Source organism: Aotus nancymaae, unplaced genomic scaffold (assembly GCF_030222135.1).
Source record: "Aotus nancymaae isolate 86718 unplaced genomic scaffold, 86718_ANA_hifiasm-v0.15.2.pri h1tg000021l, whole genome shotgun sequence".
In the NCBI taxonomy this organism is placed as follows: Eukaryota; Metazoa; Chordata; class Mammalia; order Primates; family Aotidae; genus Aotus; species Aotus nancymaae.
The window spans coordinates 22,936,306-22,959,667 of NW_026988433.1; the positions used below are offsets into that span (position 1 = coordinate 22,936,306).

General features: G+C 39.1%; 1 protein-coding gene across 2 annotated transcripts in view; it reads right to left on the reverse strand.

The window, feature by feature from the left end:
* The window catches only part of IFT81 (intraflagellar transport 81), a 116,637-nt gene that overhangs the window by 26,766 nt on the left and 66,509 nt on the right, over positions 1 to 23,362 (reverse strand). The window contains exons 12-14 of one of the 2 annotated variants that reach the window (XM_064379859.1): positions 10,898 to 11,047; positions 3,120 to 3,248; positions 1,443 to 1,532 (exon numbers count right to left, since the gene is read on the reverse strand). In XM_064379859.1, coding sequence (XP_064235929.1) covers positions 1,443 to 1,532; positions 3,120 to 3,248; positions 10,898 to 11,047 — 369 coding nt within the window. Of the gene's footprint in view, positions 1 to 1,442; positions 1,533 to 3,119; positions 3,249 to 10,897; positions 11,048 to 22,058; positions 22,236 to 23,362 lie in introns of those variants that run through there. The other variant, XM_064379861.1, reaches the window with a different exon arrangement.

Below are 23,362 nucleotides of genomic sequence, written 5' to 3' on the forward strand. Positions count from 1 at the left end.
TTAGATCATGAAGGTGAAATTCTCATGAATGGTTTAGCACCATTCTCTTGGTGCTGTTTTTGTGATAGCGAGTGAGTTCTCACAAGATCTGGTTGTTTAAAAGTGTGAGGCGCCTCTTTCCACCCCCTTGCTGCTCTGGCCATGTGATATGCCTGCTCCTTCTTTGCCTTCTGCCATGATTGTCAGCTTTCTGAGGCCTCCCTAGAGGTTGAGTAGATGCCTGCATCATGCTTCCTGTGTAGTCTGTAGAACCATGAACCAATTAAACCTTTTTTCTTTAGAAATTACCCAGTCTCAGGTATTTCTTTACAGCAATGCAAGAATGGACTAATACAGTTGTGATGCTCTAATATTCAAACAGCTGTTAATATTCAAATTTAGAAAAAAATTGCAAGTACCACATAAAGGAAATATACTAACACTTCCCTATAAAATTTCCTAATAGTTGAGGGTTATCCATTAAAGTTAAGTACTGTAAAGTATTTTTAAGTATTCCTGCTCTTTAAAAGTGTCATAATATATTTTTGTAGTTTCAAGTATTAAATATAGTTAAACAAGTTAAAAAAATAAATAGTAATAAAAACAGCAAAGAACTGTTAGTGTCAAATGCCACCTGATCTGGATTTGTGGAGGGCATTTACCTTCTGACAATTTATCTTTAAATCAGTGGTTAGAACTAGCTTCCAAGTAATGGTATTTCATCACTTCTCATAATCTATCATAGTTTGCTGTGCACCATGCCTCCCAGCAAAGCAAGTTCATTAATGTAAAGTTAACTTGTCACTACTTGTGGGCAGACTCTGAGCTTTTACCTGGACACAGAAGAATGTGACTTCATATTTATAGGTCTGACATGCATATGCTTTAAAGAAAAAATCTCCTCTGGCTGAATTTGCGGATTTCAGCTCACACTGCTTTTTCTCTTTCTCCTCTGCCCCCAATAATTTATGGCTAAATAAGCAGCATAAATTAAACAAAAATCTTTGAAGGTCTTTTTTTTTGCAGGAGAGACAGGGTCTCACTCTGTTACCCAAGCTGGAGTACAGTGGCATGATCATGGCTCACTACAATCTTGACCTTCTGGGTTCAAGCAATTCTCGCACCTCAGCCTCCTGAGTATCTGGGGCTACAGGTGCATGCCACCAAGTTCAGCTAATTTTTTATTTTCTGTAGAGATGAGGTCTTGCTATTACCCAGGCTGGTCTCAAATTCCTGGGTTCACGTGATCATCCTCCTGTCTCAGCCTCCCAAAGTGCTGGGATTAGAGGCATAAGCCACCACACCTGGCCTGTATGTCATGTTTTAATTCTCTTTTGAAGAATCAAATCAATATGATAATAATAATAGTTTTCTATATTACCCAAGTAAAATATTCAGGGGTCTAACTAGCACATCTGAATAAGATGGAATACTAAAAGTATCATAAAATCAAATTCACTTACTTGACATTTCTGACGCAACTGTCGTAGCTCTTTTATAACTGAGACAAGAGCTGACTTCTTTTCAGATACCAGTGAATTCAGTTTTTTTACCTGTCATTTAAACAAAAAATTTAACAACTAAAAAAAGAATTCAAAAGAAGAAAAATACTACATACATAAAGATATTTAATTCAGTGTTAAATATAAGAGTAAAAAACTATAAACTACTTCAGTGCCAAACACAGAGAAGTGCTTTAGTAAATCCTGATTCCTCAGCAAGGTGGAATACTATACTACTTAATCATTCAAAATGTCAGTTCTCAAGACTGTAAATCATTATGGGAAAATCTTTATAATCTCACATTGAATAAATAAAATAAATTACAAAATTGCCTTATACAACTATAATCATGATGTATTATATAAAAATATATAATTATGTAGGCATACAAAATTACATAAATATAGATGGAGTGATATTCAAAATACTATAGTATGGTCCAAATAGCATAAGTAATAATCCATCAGAATGGACACCAGTCAGAGAGATGAACGAGTCTTTTTTTTTTTTTTGAGACAGAGTCTTACTTGGTTGCCCAGGCTGAAGTGCAGTGGCATAGTCTCAGCTCACTGCAAACTCCACTTCCCAGGTTCAAGTGATTCTCATGCCTCAGCCTCCTGAGTAGCAGGGACTACAGGCGTGCGACACCATGCCTGGGTAATTTTTGCATTTTTAGTAGAGATGGGGTTTCACCAAGTTGGCCAGACAGGTCTTGAACTCCTGACCTCAAGTGATCTGCCTGCCTTGGCCACCCAAAGTGCTGGGATTACAGGTGTGAGCCACTATGCCCAGCCTGAATAGGGTCTTAAATGCTAACCTTTTTAGGAGTTAGACTGTGATGAGATCCAGAGGGTTCTGGGGGAATGGCCAACGTGGACAAGGCAACTGGAGGGGGGTACTCTGAGGGTTTGGAGCAGCCATTTACCAACAAGTAAGATAAGATTTCAACATTTTAATGCCTGGTGAAAGTGTACTAGTACATTCTGATTGAATACCAGTCCTGAAAATGGAAAGATACTAAGAATATACACAGAAAGGAAATAATTCTATTAGGGTGGTATAATCTGGGAAAACTTATTTTCCTTCTTAAATATTTCTTTAATGTTCTATAACTTTTGTACATTAAAAAAAACAAAATGTATAAACTATTAGAATTTGAACAATCTTACTAGAATGAAAAAAATTCAAAAGAGATTGATAAAGACATATGAGGCTGGCTGTAGTGGCTCATGCCTGTAATCCTAGCACTTTGGGAGGCCGAGGCAGGTGGAGCACCCAAGGTTGGGAGTTCAGGATCAGCCTAGCCAACAGGGTGAAACCTCATCTTTACTAAAAATACAAAAATTAGCCGGGAATGGTGGCACACACCTGTAGTCCCAGCTACTTGGGAGGCTGAGGCATGAAAATTACTTGAATCCCAGAGGTGGATGTTGTAGTAAGCCAAGTGTGCACCACTGCATTCTAGCTTGGGCAATAGAGTGAGACTCTGCCTCAAAAAAAAAAAAAAAAAAAAGACAGATGAAAGAATATAATGTGTAGAAATTAACAGTTGAATGTTTCACAGAAAATAAAACAAACACAAAACACTTGCCTTCCAGCTACACGATAAAAGAAAATTTAAATAAAAGTATAATCACCATTTCAGACATGTCATCCAATGTTCGTCCTTTCATTTCATCAACTTCACTCTTCAGTGCAGATACTCTTTCTAGCTCTTCTTGGGTGTAGCTATATCCAGATATACCCTTTTTCTCCTCCATAGTTTCCTAAAAATAAAAAACAAAAAGGCCACAAAACAGCATCAAAATCTTGCTGGTTCCCATAAGAAATATACATATTTCACACATAACAAAAAAAATGTAAATAGAATTAATTAGTTTAGAATCCTAAAGGACATTCTTCATTGACTTCAATTATTTCATTCAATTACATGCCTTTATATATATTATAAACCTACAGTATCTTCAGGTGCATAGGAAGTATTTCTAATTATAGACTTTATAATAATGTTATGTACTTAGCACAGAACCTAAAACGTAGGATACATTCAATAAACATTTGGTGAATGAATGAATTCTCAAGTGATTAGCTGTACTTGCATTTGTTCACTCATCCAATATTTATTATATATTTAAATGTGCCAAGCACAGTTCTAGGCACCAGATATACAGCAGTGAATAGAACAGGAAAAAAAAAAATCCCTCATAGAGCTAACTAGTAGTGGGATAAATAAGCAATATGTAAATAAATAAATAAATAAACATAATATAACCACAAGGTAGTTAGAGAAGGTGATCCTGAGAAGATGACATCTGAGCAAAGCCCTGTAGGAAGTGAGGGAATCAGCAAGTGCAAAAGCTGGGAGCAAACTTGGCCAGTTCAAGAAACAGTAAGGAGGTACAGTGAGAATAAGGTGGGGGTGAAGAAGGGAATACATGCGGTTTAGCTGGTTTGCTAGGTCTCAGTGTACATCTATCGTCCCCTTGCACTCTCAAAAAGTATCCTAGTTTAGATAATAAATTATATTATTTTATTTATAAGCCGATAAAAGAGCTCTGTTTTATTTAAAATGAGATGGGAGGCTGTTGAAGGGTTCAGAGTAGAGCAATTTTAAAATGATCACTTTAATACCTGTGATGAGATCAGACTAGGTAGAAGCAGGGAGGCCAATTAGAAGACCATCTCAATAGTTCAAATTAGAGAAAATGATAGCATGAATCAGTGTGGTGGTGACAGTAGTAATGAGAAGTGATTCTGTATATATTCTGAAGGCAGATCCAACAAGATATTGTGACAAATTAGATGTAGGGATGTGAAACAAAGTAAAGGGCAAAGAATGAGTTCAAGGTTTCTGCCTTGAGAGACTAACAGGATGAAGCTTCTATTTGTTGAGATGAAGACCAGTTTGAGGAAGTGGTGCAGATCAGAAGTTTATTTTTGGACGTGTTAAAAATTTGAAATACATATTAGATATCTAAATGGAGAGGACAAGATGCTGTATGTGCAAGACTGGAATTAGGCCAGGAGTGGTGGCTCACACCTGTAATCCCAGCACTTTGGGAGGCTGAGGTGGGTGGATCACGAGGTCAGGAGTTCAGGACCAGTCTGACCAACGTGGTGAAACCCTGTCTCTACTAAAAATACAAAAATTAGCTGGGTGTGGTGGTGCACACCTGTAATCCAAGTTACTCAGGAGGCTTAAGCAGGAGAATCACTTGAATTTGGGAGGCGGAGGTTGCAGTGAGCTGAGAGCATGCAATTGCACTCCAATCTGGGCAATAGAGTGAGACTCTATCTCAAAAACAAAAACAAAAAAAATGAAAAGAAGAAAAAGAAAACCCACAAAACCCATAAGAAATACATGGAAAATGGTGAAAATGTCCAATATGCATGTAGTTGGAGTGAAAGTAAAAGAGGACAGAATGAAATTATAGTAATAAATAAAGAAATACTGGGCTGGGCACAGTGGCTCATGCCTATAATCTCAGTGTTAGGAGGCTGAGGCAGGTGGATTGTCTGCATCCAGGAGTTCAAGACCAGCTTGGGCATCATGGCAAAACCCTCTCTCTACAAAAATGACCAAAAAAAAAAAAAAAAAAAATCTGGGCTTGGTGGTTCAGGCCTGTAGTCCCAGCTGCTTAGGAGGCTGAGGTGGGAGAGTCACCTGAGCCTGGGAAGTCGAGGCTGCAGTGAGCTGAGATCACACTACTGGACTCCAGCCTGGGAAATAGAGTGAGATCCTGTCTTTAAAAATAGAAAGAAAGAAAGAAAGAAAAAAGGAAAGAAAGGAAGAAAGAAAGAAAGGAAGGAAGGAAGGAAGGAAGGACATAAATAAATAAATAAATAAATAAATAAATAAATATTGGCTGAGAACTTTTCAAAAACAAAGACATCAAGCCACATATTCAACAAGCTTTACAGACCCTAAGCTAGGTGAATAAAAAATAAAATCAGGCCAGGCGCAGTGGCTCACGCCTGTAATCCCAGCACTTTGGGAGGCCGAGGCAGGTGGATCACGAGGTCAAGAGATCGAGACCATCCTGGTCAACATGGTGAAACCCCGTCTCTACTAATACAAAAAATTAGCTGGGCATGGTGGCATGTGCCTGTAATCCCAGCTACTCAGGAGGCTGAGGCAGGAGAATTGCCTGAACCCAGGAGGCGGAGGTTGCGGTGAGCCGAGATCGCGCCATTGCACTCCAGCCTGGGTAACAAGAGCGAAACTCCGTCTCAAAAAAAAAAATAAATAAAAACAAAAATAAAAATAAAATCATACCAGAAAAGTCATAGTAAAACCACTGAACAACCAAACACGGAGAGAAGATCTTAAAAACTGGAGAATAACACACTATCAACAAAAAACAAAAAACCAAAAACAAAACCAAGATGTACAGTTGATGTTACAAAATAAATAATGGAAGCCAGATGACAATGGGAATTAAATCTTTAAAGTGCTGAAAGAAAATAGCTGCCAGCCAAAAAGTCAACATTCAGTAAAAATGTGCTTCAAATTGAAGGTAGAATACAGGTGTCTTAAGAAAAACAAAAACTGAGAAGATTTCAGCAGACCTGAACTAAATGAAATATTTAAGGTGAGCTCATTAGACAGAAACCAATAGAAGAATGATGATGAAGAAAGGAAAGAAGAACAATGAAAAGAGTAAACATGTAGATAATCTAGAATAATATTGAATATAATATCATGCAGTATTTAAATTATATCTAGGCCCAGGCACAGTGGCTCACACCTAGCACTTAGGGAGGCCAAGGTAGAAGGATTGCCTGAGTCCCTGAGTTTGAGGCCAGCCTGGACAATATAGTGAGACTCCATCCCTAAAAAAAAAAAAAAAAAAATACAAAAATTAGCTGGATGTGGTAGTGCACACCTGTAGTCCCACATACTTGGGAGGCTGAGGTGGGAGGATCACTTGAGCCCAGGAGATTGAGGCTGCAGTGAGCTGTGACTGCACCAGTACACTCCAGCCTGGGCAACAGAACAATACCCCTTCTCAAGAAAATTGTATTTAGAATTAAAAAAATATTATCAATAATAACACTAAATATAGGAAGGACGTAAACAAAGTTAAAGTGTTTTAGGTTCTTGCATTGCCCAGGACACAGCAAAAGTAAAAATTTAGTGAAGACTATAATCAGTCAAGGGTGTATATCATAATCTTTGGCATAAGCACTAGAGTGCGATCTCTCACTGGTTGAATGGAACTAAGGACTCTATCGCTGGTGGCAGGTAGATTACTGATAGTCCCAGGCATGTTGCAGCAATGTAATTGCAAAGACTTTCACTTGTGGTGAATTGGGGAAGAAGAATACAGGTGGATGGGGATTGTGGTGGCCAAAAAAATGTATGGCTCAGATTGCTTTCAAAAGAATCGGCTGAGAGGAACACAGCTGACTGACATCCATAGTTGCTGCCCCTCTGGGTCCATCATCATGTTTGTACCAAAGCTATGCTTCCCTGGAGCTGCTCTCAGCCAATGACTGAGCACAGTATTAGTATTATTAGTACTAATATTAGCAGTATTAGTGTTAGCCCAGTCCTGCCTGACAAGGGACTCCTCTAATAGGTGACTGGCTCAGGAACTCCCTTTTAACATGACCAAAACTTAAAACTTGCTCAGAGTTGTGTTGAAGTCTGAGGCTCTTTCTACCCAATCTTTCTTCCTTTGCTGTCTCCTTTCACAGGTGTCAGACTTGTATCAGAGCCTGAAGGCTTTCCCTGCCTCCTCCTGCTCCATTCCCTTTATTTTTCACAAGTGTCTCCTTCAATAAATCTCTTGTACTTGTAATCGAATCTCAGTGTCTGCTTCTTGGAGGATCTGAACTGATACAAAGATGCACTAGATGGTGTAATGTTTTTGACATTTGAGGAGAAATAGTAACTATAAGGACTATGGAATTGGGGTGGCTATCACTAACCTTCTCTGATGGTTGAAGAGATAAAATAACAGGCTCAAATCTATTAATTTGTAATTAAAAGCAAAGTGATCAAGTTATAGAATCTCCTTAAGGGCTTTAAAGAAATCCTCATTTCCCATGGCAACAGGGCAGAGGGAGCTGAAAACCAGGTGCAGGACTTAATTTTAAGATTGGCAAAACTCCAGGGAAAGTTGAATTCTTAGTCTAGGCAAATATTCTATGCCAAGGTCAGGGCCCTGACAGAGAAGAAAAAGGATGCTGAGTCTGGGATGAGGGTATCTGGATAGACCCACTTGAGAACCTTGAATCCTCAGATTATCCTGTATCCTCTGGCCAGTGGCAAATGGCTCAGCTTGTCAGTTAAGGGCCTGGAAGATGCAAGACTGCAAGGACAAGGAGGTCTAGGGAAGAGGCATATGGATGAACCTATGGGAGTAGGCACTAAGTATAAAGATCTTTTCATTACATGGAAACCAGAGAATGTCCACTGCAGAAGAGGCACTAAACAACCAAGTGGAAAGGATGATTTGGCCAGCAGATGTCAGCGAGCCTCTGTCACTGTCCCACACAGTCCTTAGAAATGGACTCATAAACAGAATGGCTTTGTTGGTAGAGATGGAGGTTATGTATGAGCCAAATAGCATGGGCTCTCTCTCACCAATGCTCATCTAGCTACTGCAAACATCAAAAGTCTGACCTGCCAGCAACAGAGACCAGTCCTGAGCTGTGGGTATGGAATCATCCCTTGAGGAAACCAACCCCCTATTTTGTGGCAATTTAATAACATCAGACCCTTTCTGCCTTGAAAAGAGTGAGATTTCATCCTTAATAGGACTGATCCATATTCTAGGTATAGGTTTGCCTTTCTTGCCCATTGTACTTCAGTCAGCATTACTATCCACGAGCTTAGAGCATTCAGTCTACTGATGTGAAATCTCACATAATACCACCTCAAACCAAGGGACACACTTTAGAGCAAAGGAAATATGATGGTGTTCATATGATCATATAATTCAGTAATTTTATCATATACTACACTATCTGGAAAGTTGATGGCCTGACAGAATAGTGGAACATTGTCTTGAAGGCAAGGTCCCAGCTTGGAACTGATGGCCTGTGAAAATGAGTTCTACCATTAGGACACGCTGTACACCTTAAACCAATGCCCATTATATGGTGCTATGTTCTCAATAGAAAGCATAGGTCTCAGAACCATGAGATGAAAGTATAAGTGTCACCACTAACCATGATCCCCAATGATCCATTTTAGGGAATTATGCTTCCCTTCCAGACAACTTTAGGCTCTGTGGGTATAGATGCTCTAGTTGCCAGACTGGGCATGCTTCCATCAGAAGGCACATTAAGAAGCCCTTGACACTTAATGTTCTGACTACCATCTGGTCACTTGGGCTCCTCATGTCAATAGACCATCAGGCAAAGAAAGCAGGACATCATAAGGCTATATAGATGCTGCTATATAATAGGGATAGAAAGAAATGCATTTGAGACTCAGATAATCCATTAGGGCATATCTTGGCACTCCCACGCCCAGTTTTAACTATAAATGGGCAAGTACAGCAGCCATGGCCTGGTAAGGGCATGATTACTGGAGTCTCACACTTTTCAAGGATGAGGAATTGGATCATCCCACCAATTAAGTCATTTAAGCCAGAGGAGGTGCTAGCTGAGGTGAGGGAACTCTAGAGTGGATAGTAAAGGAAGGAGATGTTGAGTATCAGTTATGTACTTGGAACCAAACGTGGAAATGAGAGTTTCTATTTGTCACACTAATCTTTCTCCTATAAGTTTTCCTAGAAATTGTGACCAACCAGAATCCTATAGAAGCTATAGCTGGGTGGAGTAAATTTAACATGACAAATAAGTAGAACCTACTAGTACATGGGGTGAACTGTAGTAGATGTTGCTGGTGCCCCACTCAGACCTCATTTGCAAACTGTTGAGTGTTGACTGCTAAACAGCTCAGTTACCCCCTTCTCCAGAATGCCTTCAGCCAAATGGGAGCTGTCTCACCTAAAAGGTTACACTCGACCACAGCCAAATGACTGACTGCCATGGGGTACAAAAGGCCATCCCCCTTGCATCAAGGTGGAATCAATTCTGTGGTGCAATTTGTTCCAAAGTTGATCATGGGATCAGAATGAAGCCAACTCCAGTTGAGACCATGCCCTTTCTTGCTTGGCTTTTTTCTGCTGCCTCATTTGCTTCCCTTACTTCCCTCCTTGTGAGGGTACTCCCTCAATAAATCACTAGCACAAAGAATTCCCTTCTTGAGCTCTGCTTCTAGGGACCCAACTTAAGAAAAAATATGAAGCAAAAACTGATAGAACTAAAAAAAGCAGCAAAGCAATAATTATAGTTAGAGATTTTTAACACACTTCTTTCAGTAACTGATGGAACAGGCAGACAAAAAATCAACAGGGATATGGAAGATATGTATATCATAGCTAACACAGACTGAATTGACATACATAAAATACTATTCACAACAACTGCAGAATATACATTCTTTTCGTTGCACATGAAACAATTACCAAAACACTGGGCCATAATGCAAGACTATAAATTTCACAGGACTGAAATCAGAGTGTGCTCTCTGGTCACAATGGAAACAACCTAGAAATTCATAAGAAAATCCTCCAAATGTTTGCTTTTAAGCCAAAAGGTCAAAGAAATCACAATGGAAATGAAAAAATATTTTGAAGTAAAAAATAATGCAGTTACTATTATCAGTTTTAAAGCTAGTGTTGTTAGAATCTACGTTGATTCAGAATAAATTTTCCATCTTAAGTTCCCTAAAAGCAAATAATATTCATCAGCATGAGACAATATGAGACAGTTCATATTGCCAGCTAAAAGAAAACACAACCGGTTGACATTTCATTTATCTCTATCAGATTATTGCTAGCTGGTAAACAAGCACCCAGATGAAATAGTTTCCCGATTGGTGAAAGAAAAAAAAAAAAGCCAAATGAAGAAAACCCTGAGCAACTGGCATCCACAATAAGAACAACTTAGCTGTTGGACTACTTTGGGTTTAACTCTTCTCAGACAACCAAGGAACAAACACATAAGAAATAAGCCTGGAGGCTGACATCCACATAGCATTTCCCTGGATATTTCTTTCCAAAGCTTCTTGGAAGTGGCTGCTTAGAAATTTCTGCCTAGCAGGCCATGATAAAAAAATATTTTACAGTCACTCATATTAACTAACCAAACGAAAAAAACCTACTTAGAATTCAACTTCTATTAATAACCCTAAAGTCAGCACACACAAAAAAGCCAGTGCTTACTGCTACATTAAAAATAAATGAATTAACTTATATGACATCTCTGTAATTAATCAGAGAAAAGTAATACTTTTATGATTTCTCCAGTAAAAACAATGACCTCAGTATAAAGCTGTAACCCATAAACCTCCTAGCATTTGTATTTATAGCAGCCCAAGATAATACCGTATTACCAGTTGTTGTTGAATATTTTCATGATGTTGCTTAAGAAGTTCTTCAGTCCTCTGCAAAAGACCGAATTCAGCTTTAAGTTCAGCTATTATCTGATGCTTCTTTTTGAAAACTGTACTCTTGCTTCGAAGTTTATTGACATATCGTTTGAACTGTAAAAAAAACCACAATATGTAATCTAATGAGTAGAAAAGTAGTAGCTAAATATCATATATCTGTATAAACTCAATGTATAAAAATTGTCTCTTCTCTACTTCACAACGTGTCACACGTATATAGTAACTTAGTTTTATTAGAAACTTGGAAAGACTAATAGCTGAATTAAAATATTTTGTGTGTCTTTAATTTTTTGACACATCTAAATATACTTATATATTATATATATCTTATATGTACATATATGTGTATATATGTGTATATGTATAATATATGTATACATATAAAATATGCATATATATATATATATATTTATATTGAGATAAGGTCTTGCTCTGTTGCCCAGGCTGGAGTGCAGTGGTACAATCATGGCTCATTGCAGTCCTAACCTCCTGGGCTCAAGCAATTCTCCTGCCTCAGCCTCCTGAGTAGGAGGACCACAGGTGGTGCCAGGCTAATTTTTGCATTTTTGTAAAGACAGAGTTTCACTATGTTTCCCAGGCTGGTTTTGAACTCCTGGGCTCAAGTGATCCACCCTCCTTGCCCTCCCAAAGTGCTAGGATTACAGGCACGAGTCACTGTGCCTAGACTTAAATATTCTAAATCCTTATATAAAAGCTATTCATTTTACACTTTACAAATAAGGATTAGGAAAACAGAAACACAACCTTATAAAATTAAAAAGGTTTAAAAAGAAGAAGAAAAAGTAGGAAATAATGACCACAATTCTGGTTGTGGTTTTATCATGACATATCTCATGTACTGTACTATTTTGGTAGCAGTCCATTGAACTGCTGGGATTAATATAGCCAAATAGAACCATCAACGTTTGCAGCTACTATTCATCACTTAAGAAATGTACTGTGACTATATATTGCTGTCAAGCATCTGAGACACTGAAATGGTACCCATCCCAAATGTTAAAAAGCTAAGAATATCCCAAGTTAGTGAAAACTCATAGTTATCTAACTTATTTATTTACCTACTCATGATATCAAAATTATAACTAATAATGAAAAAAAGTTACAACTCTAATGGAAAGACCCCATTATTAAGTAATACCAACTAGAGTTTGGAGGAGCAAACAAAGTAAGCATAATATTTAAAGGAATTCAAGGCTGGGTGTGGTGGCTCATGCCTGTAATCCCCGCACTTTGGGAGACCCAGGCGGTTGGATCACTTGAGGTCAGGAGTTCGAAACCAGCCTGGCCAACATGGTGAAACCCCGTCTCTACTAACAAGACAAAAATTAGCCAAGCGTGATAGTGCTCACCTGTAATCCCAGCTACTCAGGAGGCTGAGGCAGGAGAATCGCTTGAATCCAGAGGCAGAGATTACAGTGGGCTGAGATCATACCACTGTACTCCAACCTGGACAACAGAGCGAGACTCAGTCTCAATAAACAAACAAACAAACAAACAAATAAAGGAATTAATTTGGTAAGTATTATTTGCTATCAATTATGTTTTAGGCACTGTGCCAGACACAGAGGATACAATGTAGAGTTGCTTAGAACAAGACACTCACAGGTCCTGCCCTCATCAAGCTTAAGGAGTAGTGGGGAAAACAAATATTGAACTGAAGTTTAAAATGATGGCAAACACTACAAGAACTGAATAGGCCCTGCAATTAAGTAATAGGAGTTTAACCTGGGTAGGGATGAAGACACAAATACAGGGGTTGGGAAGTAGAAGAGGTGGGATATGGCAAGCTTCTTGGAATAAGGTATATATAAGCCAAGACCGAAAAAGTAGGAGTGTGTTAGAGAAAGGAAGAAGAGGCAAGGAACTGCATTCTAGGAGGGAACGGCATGTGCAAAGGTCCTGTGGTGCAGATTCAAGGTGAAAGTATAATCATGTGCTGTATAACAATGTTTCGGTCAATATGGGCTGCATATATGATGGCGGTCTTCTAAGATTACAATACCATGTATATATATTTTTTAAGACAGAGTCTCACTCTGTTGCCGAGGCTGAAGTGCAATGGCATGATCACTGCAACCTCTGCCTCCCAGGTTCAAGCAATTCTCCTATCTCAGCTTCCTATCTGGGATTACGGGCGCCTGCCACCATGTCTGACTAATTTTTGTAATTTTAGTAGAGATGGGGTTCCGCCATGTTGGCCAGGCTGGTCTTGAACTCTTGGCCTCAAGTGATCCGCACGCCTCTGCCTTCCAAAGTGCTGGGATTACAGGTGTCAGCCACTGTGCCCAGCCTGTAACACCATACTTTTACTGTACCTTTTATAGTTTTAGATATGTTTAGATACACAAATACCTACCACTCTGTTTCAGTTGCCTACAGTATTTAGTATAGTAACATGCTGCACAGGTTTGTAGCCTAGGAGCAATAGGCTATGGCACACAGCCTAGTTGTGTGGTAGGCTGTATCATGTTCACACAACAGCAAAACTGCCGAACAATGCATTTCTCTAAATGTATCCTTGTCATTAAGCAATGCATGACTGTACAGTATTCCTCAATGTGAGAAGCAAACTCCAGAAGCAAATGTCAGAAATTTCTATTTCTAAAACAGAACATAATACTTAAAAAAACCACTTCCTCTTATAGATTAAGAGTACTAGTAATTATCAGATTTTTGACTATATAAAAAATTGTGACTGGGCAAGGTAGCTCACGCCTATAATCCCAGCACTTCGGGAGGCCGAGGTGGGGGACTGCTTGAGTCTAGGAATTCAAGATCAGCCTAGGCAACATGGCGAGACTACATCTTTACAAAAAAATAAAAAACTTAGCAGGATGTGGTGGCATGTGCCTGTGGTCCCAGCTACTTGAGAGGCTGAGGTGGGAGGAACACTTGAACCCAGGAGGTCAAGGCTTCAGTGAGCTATAATCACACCACTTTACTCTGGCCTGGGTGACAAAGAGAGGCCTTGTATCAAAAACATAAAATAATTTTCTCTGCTCTAATAGTCTTTTATTAGATACATTACAAAGAAAATGTCTATAGTAAGAACTTGGCCTACCATATTTAAACATATCACTCCACAACAAAGGGAAGTTTCCATATTACCTAACGTGAGATAATTCTTTAAGAATCTTAGCCTTTTTAATGCCCAGTGCATCTTAATGCTAATTTTGGGGAATAGTTAATAAATAATTTTATAAATAATAAAAGTAATGAACATATTGATGAAATTTTGGAAAACAGAAACAAGGAAAAATTCACTCAAAGCCACTAATCCAACACAAGCTCTATATTATCATATTGGTATTATTCTTTTCTTTCTTTCTTTTTTTTTTTAGAGACAGGGTCTTGCTATGTTGCCAGGCTGGAGTGCAGTGGCTATTCACAGGTGCGATCCCACTACTGATCAGCACGGGAGTTCTGACCTGCTCCATTTCCGACCTGGGCTGGTTCACCCCTCCTTAGGCAACCTGGTGGTCCTCCGCTCCTGGGAGGTCACCATATCGATGCTGAACTTAGAGCCAACACCCCCTGGCATAGTGCACTACAGCCCAGAACTCGTGGACTCAAGCGATCCTCTAGCCTCAGTCTCCTGAGTAGCTGGGACTACAGGCACATGCCACCCTGCCCAGCTTTTCTTTTTTTTTTTTTTGAAAGAAAGGAAGAAAGAAAGAAAGAAAGAAAAAGAATAAAGAAGAGGAAGAAAAAGGAAGAGAAAGAGAGAGAATGAGAGTATTGCTTTCTTGCCCAGGCTAGAATGCAGTTTAGTAATGGGTATTGAAAACCTCTTTTATACCAATAATTATACTTGATGTAAACAGGAAGGAATAAGGGAAGAAAATAACAAACAAGCAGCCAACCAATATTTCATTTAAACCTATGAAATGCTATGCGATTACTGAGGAGTGATTTACTTCCAATTATGTAGTCACTTATGGAGTAGGTGTGAGGTGGTAATGTATGTTTTATGTATTTGAAGTGGAGAGTTCTATAAATGTTTATTAAGTTTACTTGTTCCGGGTCTGAGTTCAAGTCCTGGATGTCCTTGTTAATTTTCTGTCTCGTTGATCTATAAAATCGTTAGCTCTTCTTGTTACATTGATCCTTTTGCCATTATGTAATGTCCTTCTTTGCCTCTTTTGTTCTTTGTTGCTTTAAAGTCTACTTTATCAGAGGCGAGAATTGCATCTCCTGATTTTTATTTATTTGTTTATTTTTACTCTCTGATTGGTTGATAAATCTTCCTCCTTCTCTTTGTTTTGAGTCTTTGTGTATCGTTGCATGTGAGATGGGTCTGGATGCAGCATACCGATGGGTTTTGGCTTTTTATCCGATTAGAATATATATAACTTTAATACTGGCATTTGATGCTAGCTGGCTGTTTTGCCCATTAGTTAGTGTAAATTTTTCGTTGTGTTAATGTTCTTTTCTTTTTGATATATTTTTGGAAAGGCTGATATTGGTTGTTCCTTTATATGTATAGTGCTTCTTTCAGAAGCTCTTGTAAAGCAGGCCTGGTGGTGGTGAAGTCTCTAAGTACTTGTTTGTTCGCAAAAGGTTTAATTTTTCCTTCGATTATAAAGCTTAGTTTGGCTGGATATGAAATTCTGGGTTGAAAGTTCTTTTCTTTAAGGATGTTAAATATTGGTCCCCACTCTTTTCTGGCTTGTAGGGTTTCTGCTGAGAGATCTGCTGTAAGTCTGATAGGTTTCCCTTTATGGGTAACCTGACCTTTCTCTCTGGCTGCCCTTAGTATTTTCTCCTTCATTTCAACCCTAATAAATCTGGCAATTATGTGCCTTGGGGTTGGTCTTCTTGAAGAATATCTTTGTGGTGTTCTCTGTATTACCTGGAGTTGAATATTATCCTGCCTTGCCAGGTTGGGAAAGTTTTCCTGAATGATATCCTGAAGAGTATTTTCCAACTTGGATTCATTCTCTTCATCACATTCAGGTACACCTATCAAACGTAAATTAAGTCTTTTCACATAGTCCCATATTTCCTGGAGACTTTGCTCATTCCTTTTTATCCTTTTTTCTCCAATCTTGTCTTCTCGTTTCATTTCACTGAGCTGGTCCTCGACATCTAATATCCTTTCTTCTACTTGATCAATTCGACTGTTTAAACTTGTGCATGCTTCGCGAAGTTCTCGTGTTGTGTTTTTCAGCTCCATCAATTCACTTATATTCCTCTCTAAATTGTCCATTCTCGTTAACATTTCGTCAAACCTTTTTTCAAGGTTCTTAGTTTCTTTGCATTGGGTTAGAACAAGTTCTTTTAATTCACAGAAGTTTCTTATCACCCACGTTTTGAAACCTGCTTCTGTTATTGGAACACACTCGTTCTCCATTAAGCCTTGTTTCGTTACTGATGAGGAATTGCGATCCCCTGTAGAGGGAGAGGCATTCTGATTTTGAGTATTCTCTGCCTTTTTACGCTGATTTCTTCCCTTCATTATATATTTATCCGTCTGTTGTCTTTGTAATTACCGACTTTCTAACTAGGTCTCTGAGCAGACGTCCAACTTGTTGATTCCCAGCGCAGAAATCTGAGCAGTCCACTGCACCGGCCAAAACAGCGGTGTTAAGATTGATGGTGCTTTTCCGCCTGGGAGTCTCCGGACTCTGCACCAAAAACTGGTTCACTAAGGCACCAGCAAAACCGCCGCGCCGGCCACAAAAGTCACCCTGGCGACACGTGGGGCTCCTCTGCTGGGAATCTCCTGGTCCGTGAGCAACAAATATTCGTCTGAAAGTGTGGCGTCCTCTCCTTCTCTGCGCTTTCACTGGGAACTACGAGCCCAAGCTGCTAGTGATCAGCCATCTTGGATCTCTCTCCCCCTTTTTATTTTTTTGAGATGGAGTCTTGCCCTTGTCACAAAGGCTGGAGTGCAGTGGCGCAATGTCCACTCACTGCAACCTCCGCCTCCTGGGTTCACGAGATTCTCCTGCCTCAGCCTCTCAAGTAGCTGGGTTTATAGGTACCTGCCACCACATCAGGCTAATTTTTGTATTTTTAGTAGAGATGGGGTTTCACCATGTTGGCCAGGCTGGTCTCGAACTCCTAACCTCAGGTGATCCACCCACCTTGGCCTTCCAAAGTGCTGGGATTACAGGCATGAGCCACTGTGCTGGGTCCATACTGGCATTTTTCCTTCCAGTTTTTTTTTTTTTTTGAGATGGAGTCTCGTTCTGTCACCCAGGCTGGAGTGCAGTGGTGCAATCTAGGCTCACTGCAACCTCCACTTCCCAGGCTCAAATGATTCTCCTGCCTCAGCCTCCTGAGAGGCTGGGATTACAGGCATGAGCCACCATACCTGGCTAAATTTTGTATTTTTAGTAGAGATGGGGTTTTACCATGTCAGCCACGCTGGTTTGAACCCCTGACCTTGTGATCTGCCTGCCTCAGGCTCCCAAAGTGCTGGGATTACAGCGTAAACCACCATGCCCTGCCCTTCCATTTTTTAATTTTTCTTTGAGATAGTCTCCCTCTGTCACCCAGGCTGGAGTGCAGTGACATAATCTTGGCTCACTGCACCCACTGCCTCCCAGGTTCCAGCAATTCTCCTGCCTCAGCATCCTGAGTAGCTGGGATTACAGGCATGCACCACCATGCCCAGCTAATTTTTGTATTTTTAGTAGAGACAGGGTTTCACCATATTGGCCAGGCTGGTCTTGAACTCCTGACCTCAGGTGATTCACCTGTCTTGGCCTCTCAAAGTGCTAGGGTTACAGGCCTGAGCCACTGAGCCCAGCCTTTCCTTCCAACTTTTAAAGCAAATTCTAATATCAATAATTCTAAATTATAAAGTAGTAAATAGAAGGTATAGCATTTCTAAAATTTTTTTTCTAAAATACTTGATTCCCGAGTATACAAAAATTCCTTTAAAATACTAAGATTAAAAATTCTTCACATAAAAATAAACTTCCAATTCCTAGTTTAGACATATTTTAAAATGTGACTTAAACTTTGAAAGAACTAGCCAGGCATAGTGGCTCATGCCTGTAATCCTAGCACTTTGAGAGGTTGAGGTGGGCAGATTGCCTGAGCTCAGGAGTTTGAGGCCAGACTAGGCAACATGGTGAAATCCCATCTCTACTAAAAATACAAAAAATTAGCCAGGCATGGTGGTGCGTGCCTGTAATCCCAGCTACTCAGGAGGCTAAGGCACGAGAATCGATTGAACCCAAGAGGCGGAGGTTGCAATGAGCAGAGATTGTGCCACTGCACTCCAGCCTGGGCAACAGAGTGAGATTCTGTCTCACAAAAAGCAAACAAACAAAACTTTGAAAGAACTGAGGAACACACTGTGGTTTGGAAGAAGAAAGTTCAAAATATTTTTTCTATACATGATTAAGTTAGTTTTAATACTGAGGAATGCAGTCTTCACACCACAAATTTTCATTGATTGCATTACAGAAACTTCTTTAAAAATTAAAAATTTAAGCTGGGTGTGGTGGCTCATGCCTGTAATCCCAGCCCTCTGGGAGGCCAATGTGGGTGGATCATCTGAGGTTGGGAGTTCGAGACCAGTCTGACCAACATGGAGAAATCCCGACTCTACTAAAAATACAAAAAATTAGCCAGGCGTGGTGGCACATGCCTGTAATCCCAGCTACTTGGGAGGCTGAGGCAGGAGAATAGCTTGAACCCAGGAGGCGGAGGTTACAGTGAGCTGAGATCGTGCCAATGCACTCCAGCCTGGGCAACAAGACTGAAACTCTGTCTCCAAAAATAAATAAATAAATAAATATAAAAATTTAAGTCATACTAATGTACCTGGAGTCTAATAACTTGCAAATTTTTCTTTTAAAGAATAAATGTGTAAGCCTGACATAACCACAGATTCAGAATCCTTAGAGTGACTATATATGCTATTAAAAGTGTCCTGGGCAAAGTGCCCAAAATGAAATCAACCCTGTTCATCTGTTATCCTCTGTAATATAGAGGCCAATTTTCCCCTTCTCTATCTTGCTGTGCTCAACTGTTTTTAAAAGCTGAAAGCTATAAATGTTTTTGATGAAAGAACAAACCTACAAATTACTCAGCATGCTCTATGCTGATTGGTTATTATTTGACATTCTTTATATATAATACATAAGGGAAGAGTAGTCTGGGTCAGATTAATCATGTTCCATATAATTAGGCAATAGGTGGCCATTAAAGCATTCTAAGGGCTCTACTATTTCAGAATTAATTAGAAAAAATAAAACATGTTATCAATGTTTTTTCTTCCATTGATAGTTTATTCATCATTTGGATTTTAGGTTATTTCTGAATATTCAATATCATACAAAAACCAAAACTGATGAACATATTGAAGCTGAATCTTCAGACTTATAAAACACAAGTACGTATTCCATTAGCTGGCAGAGCAACGACCTCATCACTTGTGAAGCCTCTGGTAAACTCTGCTGTACACTCAGATGAGAATAAGAATAAAAACTAACCTCCTCTTCCCTTCCATTCCTGGTTCACAGGGGTCAAAATGGTGGCTGGAGAGGTGGGCAGTAGATAGAGCCACATGGAGGTGCCAGTAAGGCTGGGGAGCTGCATAGAGGCATGGCGGGTTACAGGGTCCAGAGGTTGTGGATACTGGGAAGTGAGGGGGCTTGGGAAGCTGTATTAGAAGTATGGACCAGGAGGCTGGTGACTAGGGACACAGAATAGTAGGGAATTTCATGGAGATACAGATCAACAGGCTGAATGGCTGAAGATATGGAATGATAGGGTCAGTGGCTGAGGAACCACACAGAGACATGGGCTAGCAGGGCTGGCAGCTGAGAACACAGAGGGGTGAGTGAGGAACCATGGAGAACACAGACACAGAGGGTGAAAATGTGGTTGGTGGGATAGGGACACAGAATTGGTGTGTAGATAAAGAAGTCAGAGTAGTTGATCGATTGTTTAAACTGAGCAAGCAAGCAAGTTAATTGAGCAAATAAATAAATGCAATATAGAAAAAGGGAGCCAAATTTCTCAATGCCAGAGAAGATATCTGAAAACAAGCAAAGGGGAAAGCTAGAAAGAACCCTGAGGTGTAGGGTATTAGTTAGAACCCACAGTTGTATAATAATGTACACAGATAGATACAGAAATAGTTACAGATCCATTGTAAGTGCAAATATACATACACACATGTATATGTACACGTCTATCCATTTTTGTACTGAAGAACTAGCCAATGTAGTAAGGGAAGAAAAATAAATAAAAGGTATAAGGCTTGGAAAGAAATAAAATTCTCATTATTTATGTTTAATACTATCATCTTTATGGAAAAAAATTTTAAATTTAAAAGTAATTATTATGAGAATTTAGCAAGTTTATTAATCACAAAGTCAATAGCAAAAATCAATCACATTTCTATATGCAAACAGCAGTGTTTTTATTTGTTTGTGTTTTTTTTGAGACAGTCTTGCTCTCTTGCCCAGGCTGGAGTGCAGTGGTGCAATCTCGGTTCACTACAATCTCCACCCCCATGAGTTGAAGCAATTCTCCTGCCTCAGCCTCCCAAGTAGCTGGGATTACAGTTGTGCACCACTACGCCCAGCTTATTTTTATATTTTTAGTAAAGACAGGGTTTCACCATGTTGGCTAGGTTGGACTCGAACTCCCAACCTCAGGTGATCCACCCACTTCAGCTTCCCAAAGTGCTGGGATTACAGGCGCGAGTCACTGTGTCCGGCCAAACAACAGTAAAAAATATAATTTCACAATTATATATAAAAAAGTAAGCCTGAGAATAAAGCCAACAAAATTTGTATAAAACAGAGAAAGTCATAACTTTCCTGAAAGACCATCTGACAAATGAAGAGCTACCATATTCATGGATTGGAGAATTCAATAACATACACATGACAATTCTTCTCAAATTGACCACATTTGACATAATTTGACATTCAAATTCAATGCAATTCTGATAAAAAAATCCAACAGGTTTTTGAATAGAACTTGATAAACTGATTCCAAGATCTATACGCAAGTGCAAAAGACAAGAATAGCCAAGGTACTCCCTAAAGAAGTACAAGGTGGGCACAGGGTGAATGGCACTAAGCAGATATCACTATTTGCTATAAAGCTATAGATTTTATGAGAGTAAAGTACAGCCACATAGATAAACAAACTAACCAAAGGAACAAAAGAGCAAGCACAAGCCATGCATCTAGAAAACTTGGTTTTTGATAGAGTTAACCCTGCAGATTTAAGGAAAAAGAATGGACTTTTCAGCTGATGGACTCCTTACTTCATAATGAAAAAATCAATTCCAAGTGACTACAGACTTTCAAATGTGAAATACAAAAATTAAGTATTTTTTAGAATATGGGAAAGTATAATTATGATCTTAAGATAGGAAACAATTTCTCTTTTTTTCCTTTTTCTTTTAGAGACAGGGTATCATGTTGCCCAGACTCGACTCGAACTACTGGGCTCATGTAATTCTCCTGCCTCAGCCTGCTGAGTATCTGGGACTACAGGCACATGCCACTGCACCCAGTTACAGAATTTCTTAAGACACACACAAAAAAATGCACAATCTGAAAAATAGACGATTGATAAACTGGACTAAAATTAAGAACTTTTGTTCATCAAAATATGTATTAAGAGATTACAACTATAAGTCACAAGTTGGGAGGACATATTGCAACATATTAAACCAACAAAGGATCCAGCCTGTATCTATCCTGGCGCAGCGGCTCCTGCCTGTAATCCCAGCACTTTGGGAGGCTGAGGCAGGTGGATCACCTGAGGTCAGAAGTTCGAGACCAGCCGGGCTAACATGGTGAAATCCCATCTCTACTAAAAATAAATTTTAAAAAATTAGCTGGGCATGGTGGTGGGCACCTGTAATCCCAAATACTTGGGAGGCTGAGGCAGGAGAATTGCTTGAACCTGGGAGGCAGAGGTTGCAGTGAGCCAAGATTGTGCCATTGCACTCCAGCCTGGGCAACAAAAGTGAAACTCCATCTCAAAACAAACAAACAAAAAAATTAAAAGATGCTCAACCTTAGTGAGACATCAAGGTAGTAATAAAAATTAAAACAACAATGAGATACTATTTTCATACTTACCCAATTGGCAAAAATAAAAAGTCCTTCAATACCAAGTGTTGCTGATGATGTGGAGGAAATAGGAGGGAGATATATAATTTAGAGCAACAGTCTGGAAAACAACTTGGCATGTCTACTGAAGTAGACATTGTACATACTCTATGGCTCACCAACTCCACTTCTATGAGTAGCAGCGTTTCTCAAACTATCTGTTAAGGATAAAGGACCAGGTTTCAAAAAAATTTCTAAACATTTGTGCATTGGATACTTTTGTAAAATAATGAAAATACTGAGGTTTATCAAGTGACTATAAGGGTTTCTAAATGTTCCTCTCAATTTATATGGCTGCAGATTAGAAGAAACTAACAGTTTGTGGACTGAAACTAGTCTTCAGACCACACTTTTGAGTAGCAATGCTCCAGAGCAGAGCTTCCTAAATGAGGTATGCTCTGGTACACGCACGTGCCACAAATATTGTGGGTGTGCTAAGATATTAATCCACTCAGCCTTTGCAGTAGCTGGGCAAGATATTATAAAGAACTCCTAGCCAGTCATCTTTAGCTATAAAGGAAAAAAATAATTTTTTAAAGGCATAGGAGGTAAACAAATCCTTAGAACACTAAGAAAAAGTTTCCCATAGTGTATTATAACAGGTAACTCAAACCAATTTGTCGGTAAAGTGAACTACAAAGTTTGCCACTGGGCAGAAAAGCCCATTATAGCAGCTATTACTAATCATTTGTACCTATATACATTTGTAATCTAAATTAGTCTTCTATGAAAGAGCAGCCATCACTTTAGATGCTGAGATTAAATAACATTAATACTTTACAGTTTATGCTAACAGGTGCTGAGACAGTACTCAATTGTGTGAAACTCTAATCTTTATCTCTGTGTGCATTTGGTTTTTGTAAGAACTAATGCTTTATAGTGCTAGCTTCTGGCTTCAGGACCAATTTTAAAGACTCAGCTCCCTTGTGATCAAAGTGGAAATTGACAGATGTTCTGTTTCCTTTTGTCTATTTAATATGTTTTACAACCTTTAAGAGTAATGATCAGAATCTGGGCTAGCTTTTGTAATGGATAGGCAGTTTATTTCTCTAAGTATATAACCATTTGTAAATGCTTTTCAAGCTTATCAGGAACTCAAAAGAATTATTGGATTCTAGGCATCATTCTAGATATTTATGTGAAAAAAGAATTGCTGCTCCTGCTGTAAATTTTCTCCCTCAATATCTGGCATGAAAATAATTTTCAAAGTAATTAGCTGTGAAGACTTGACAAGACTATCTTATAATAAGTACTTTATATTGTTTAAGAACCATAGAGCCTTTTT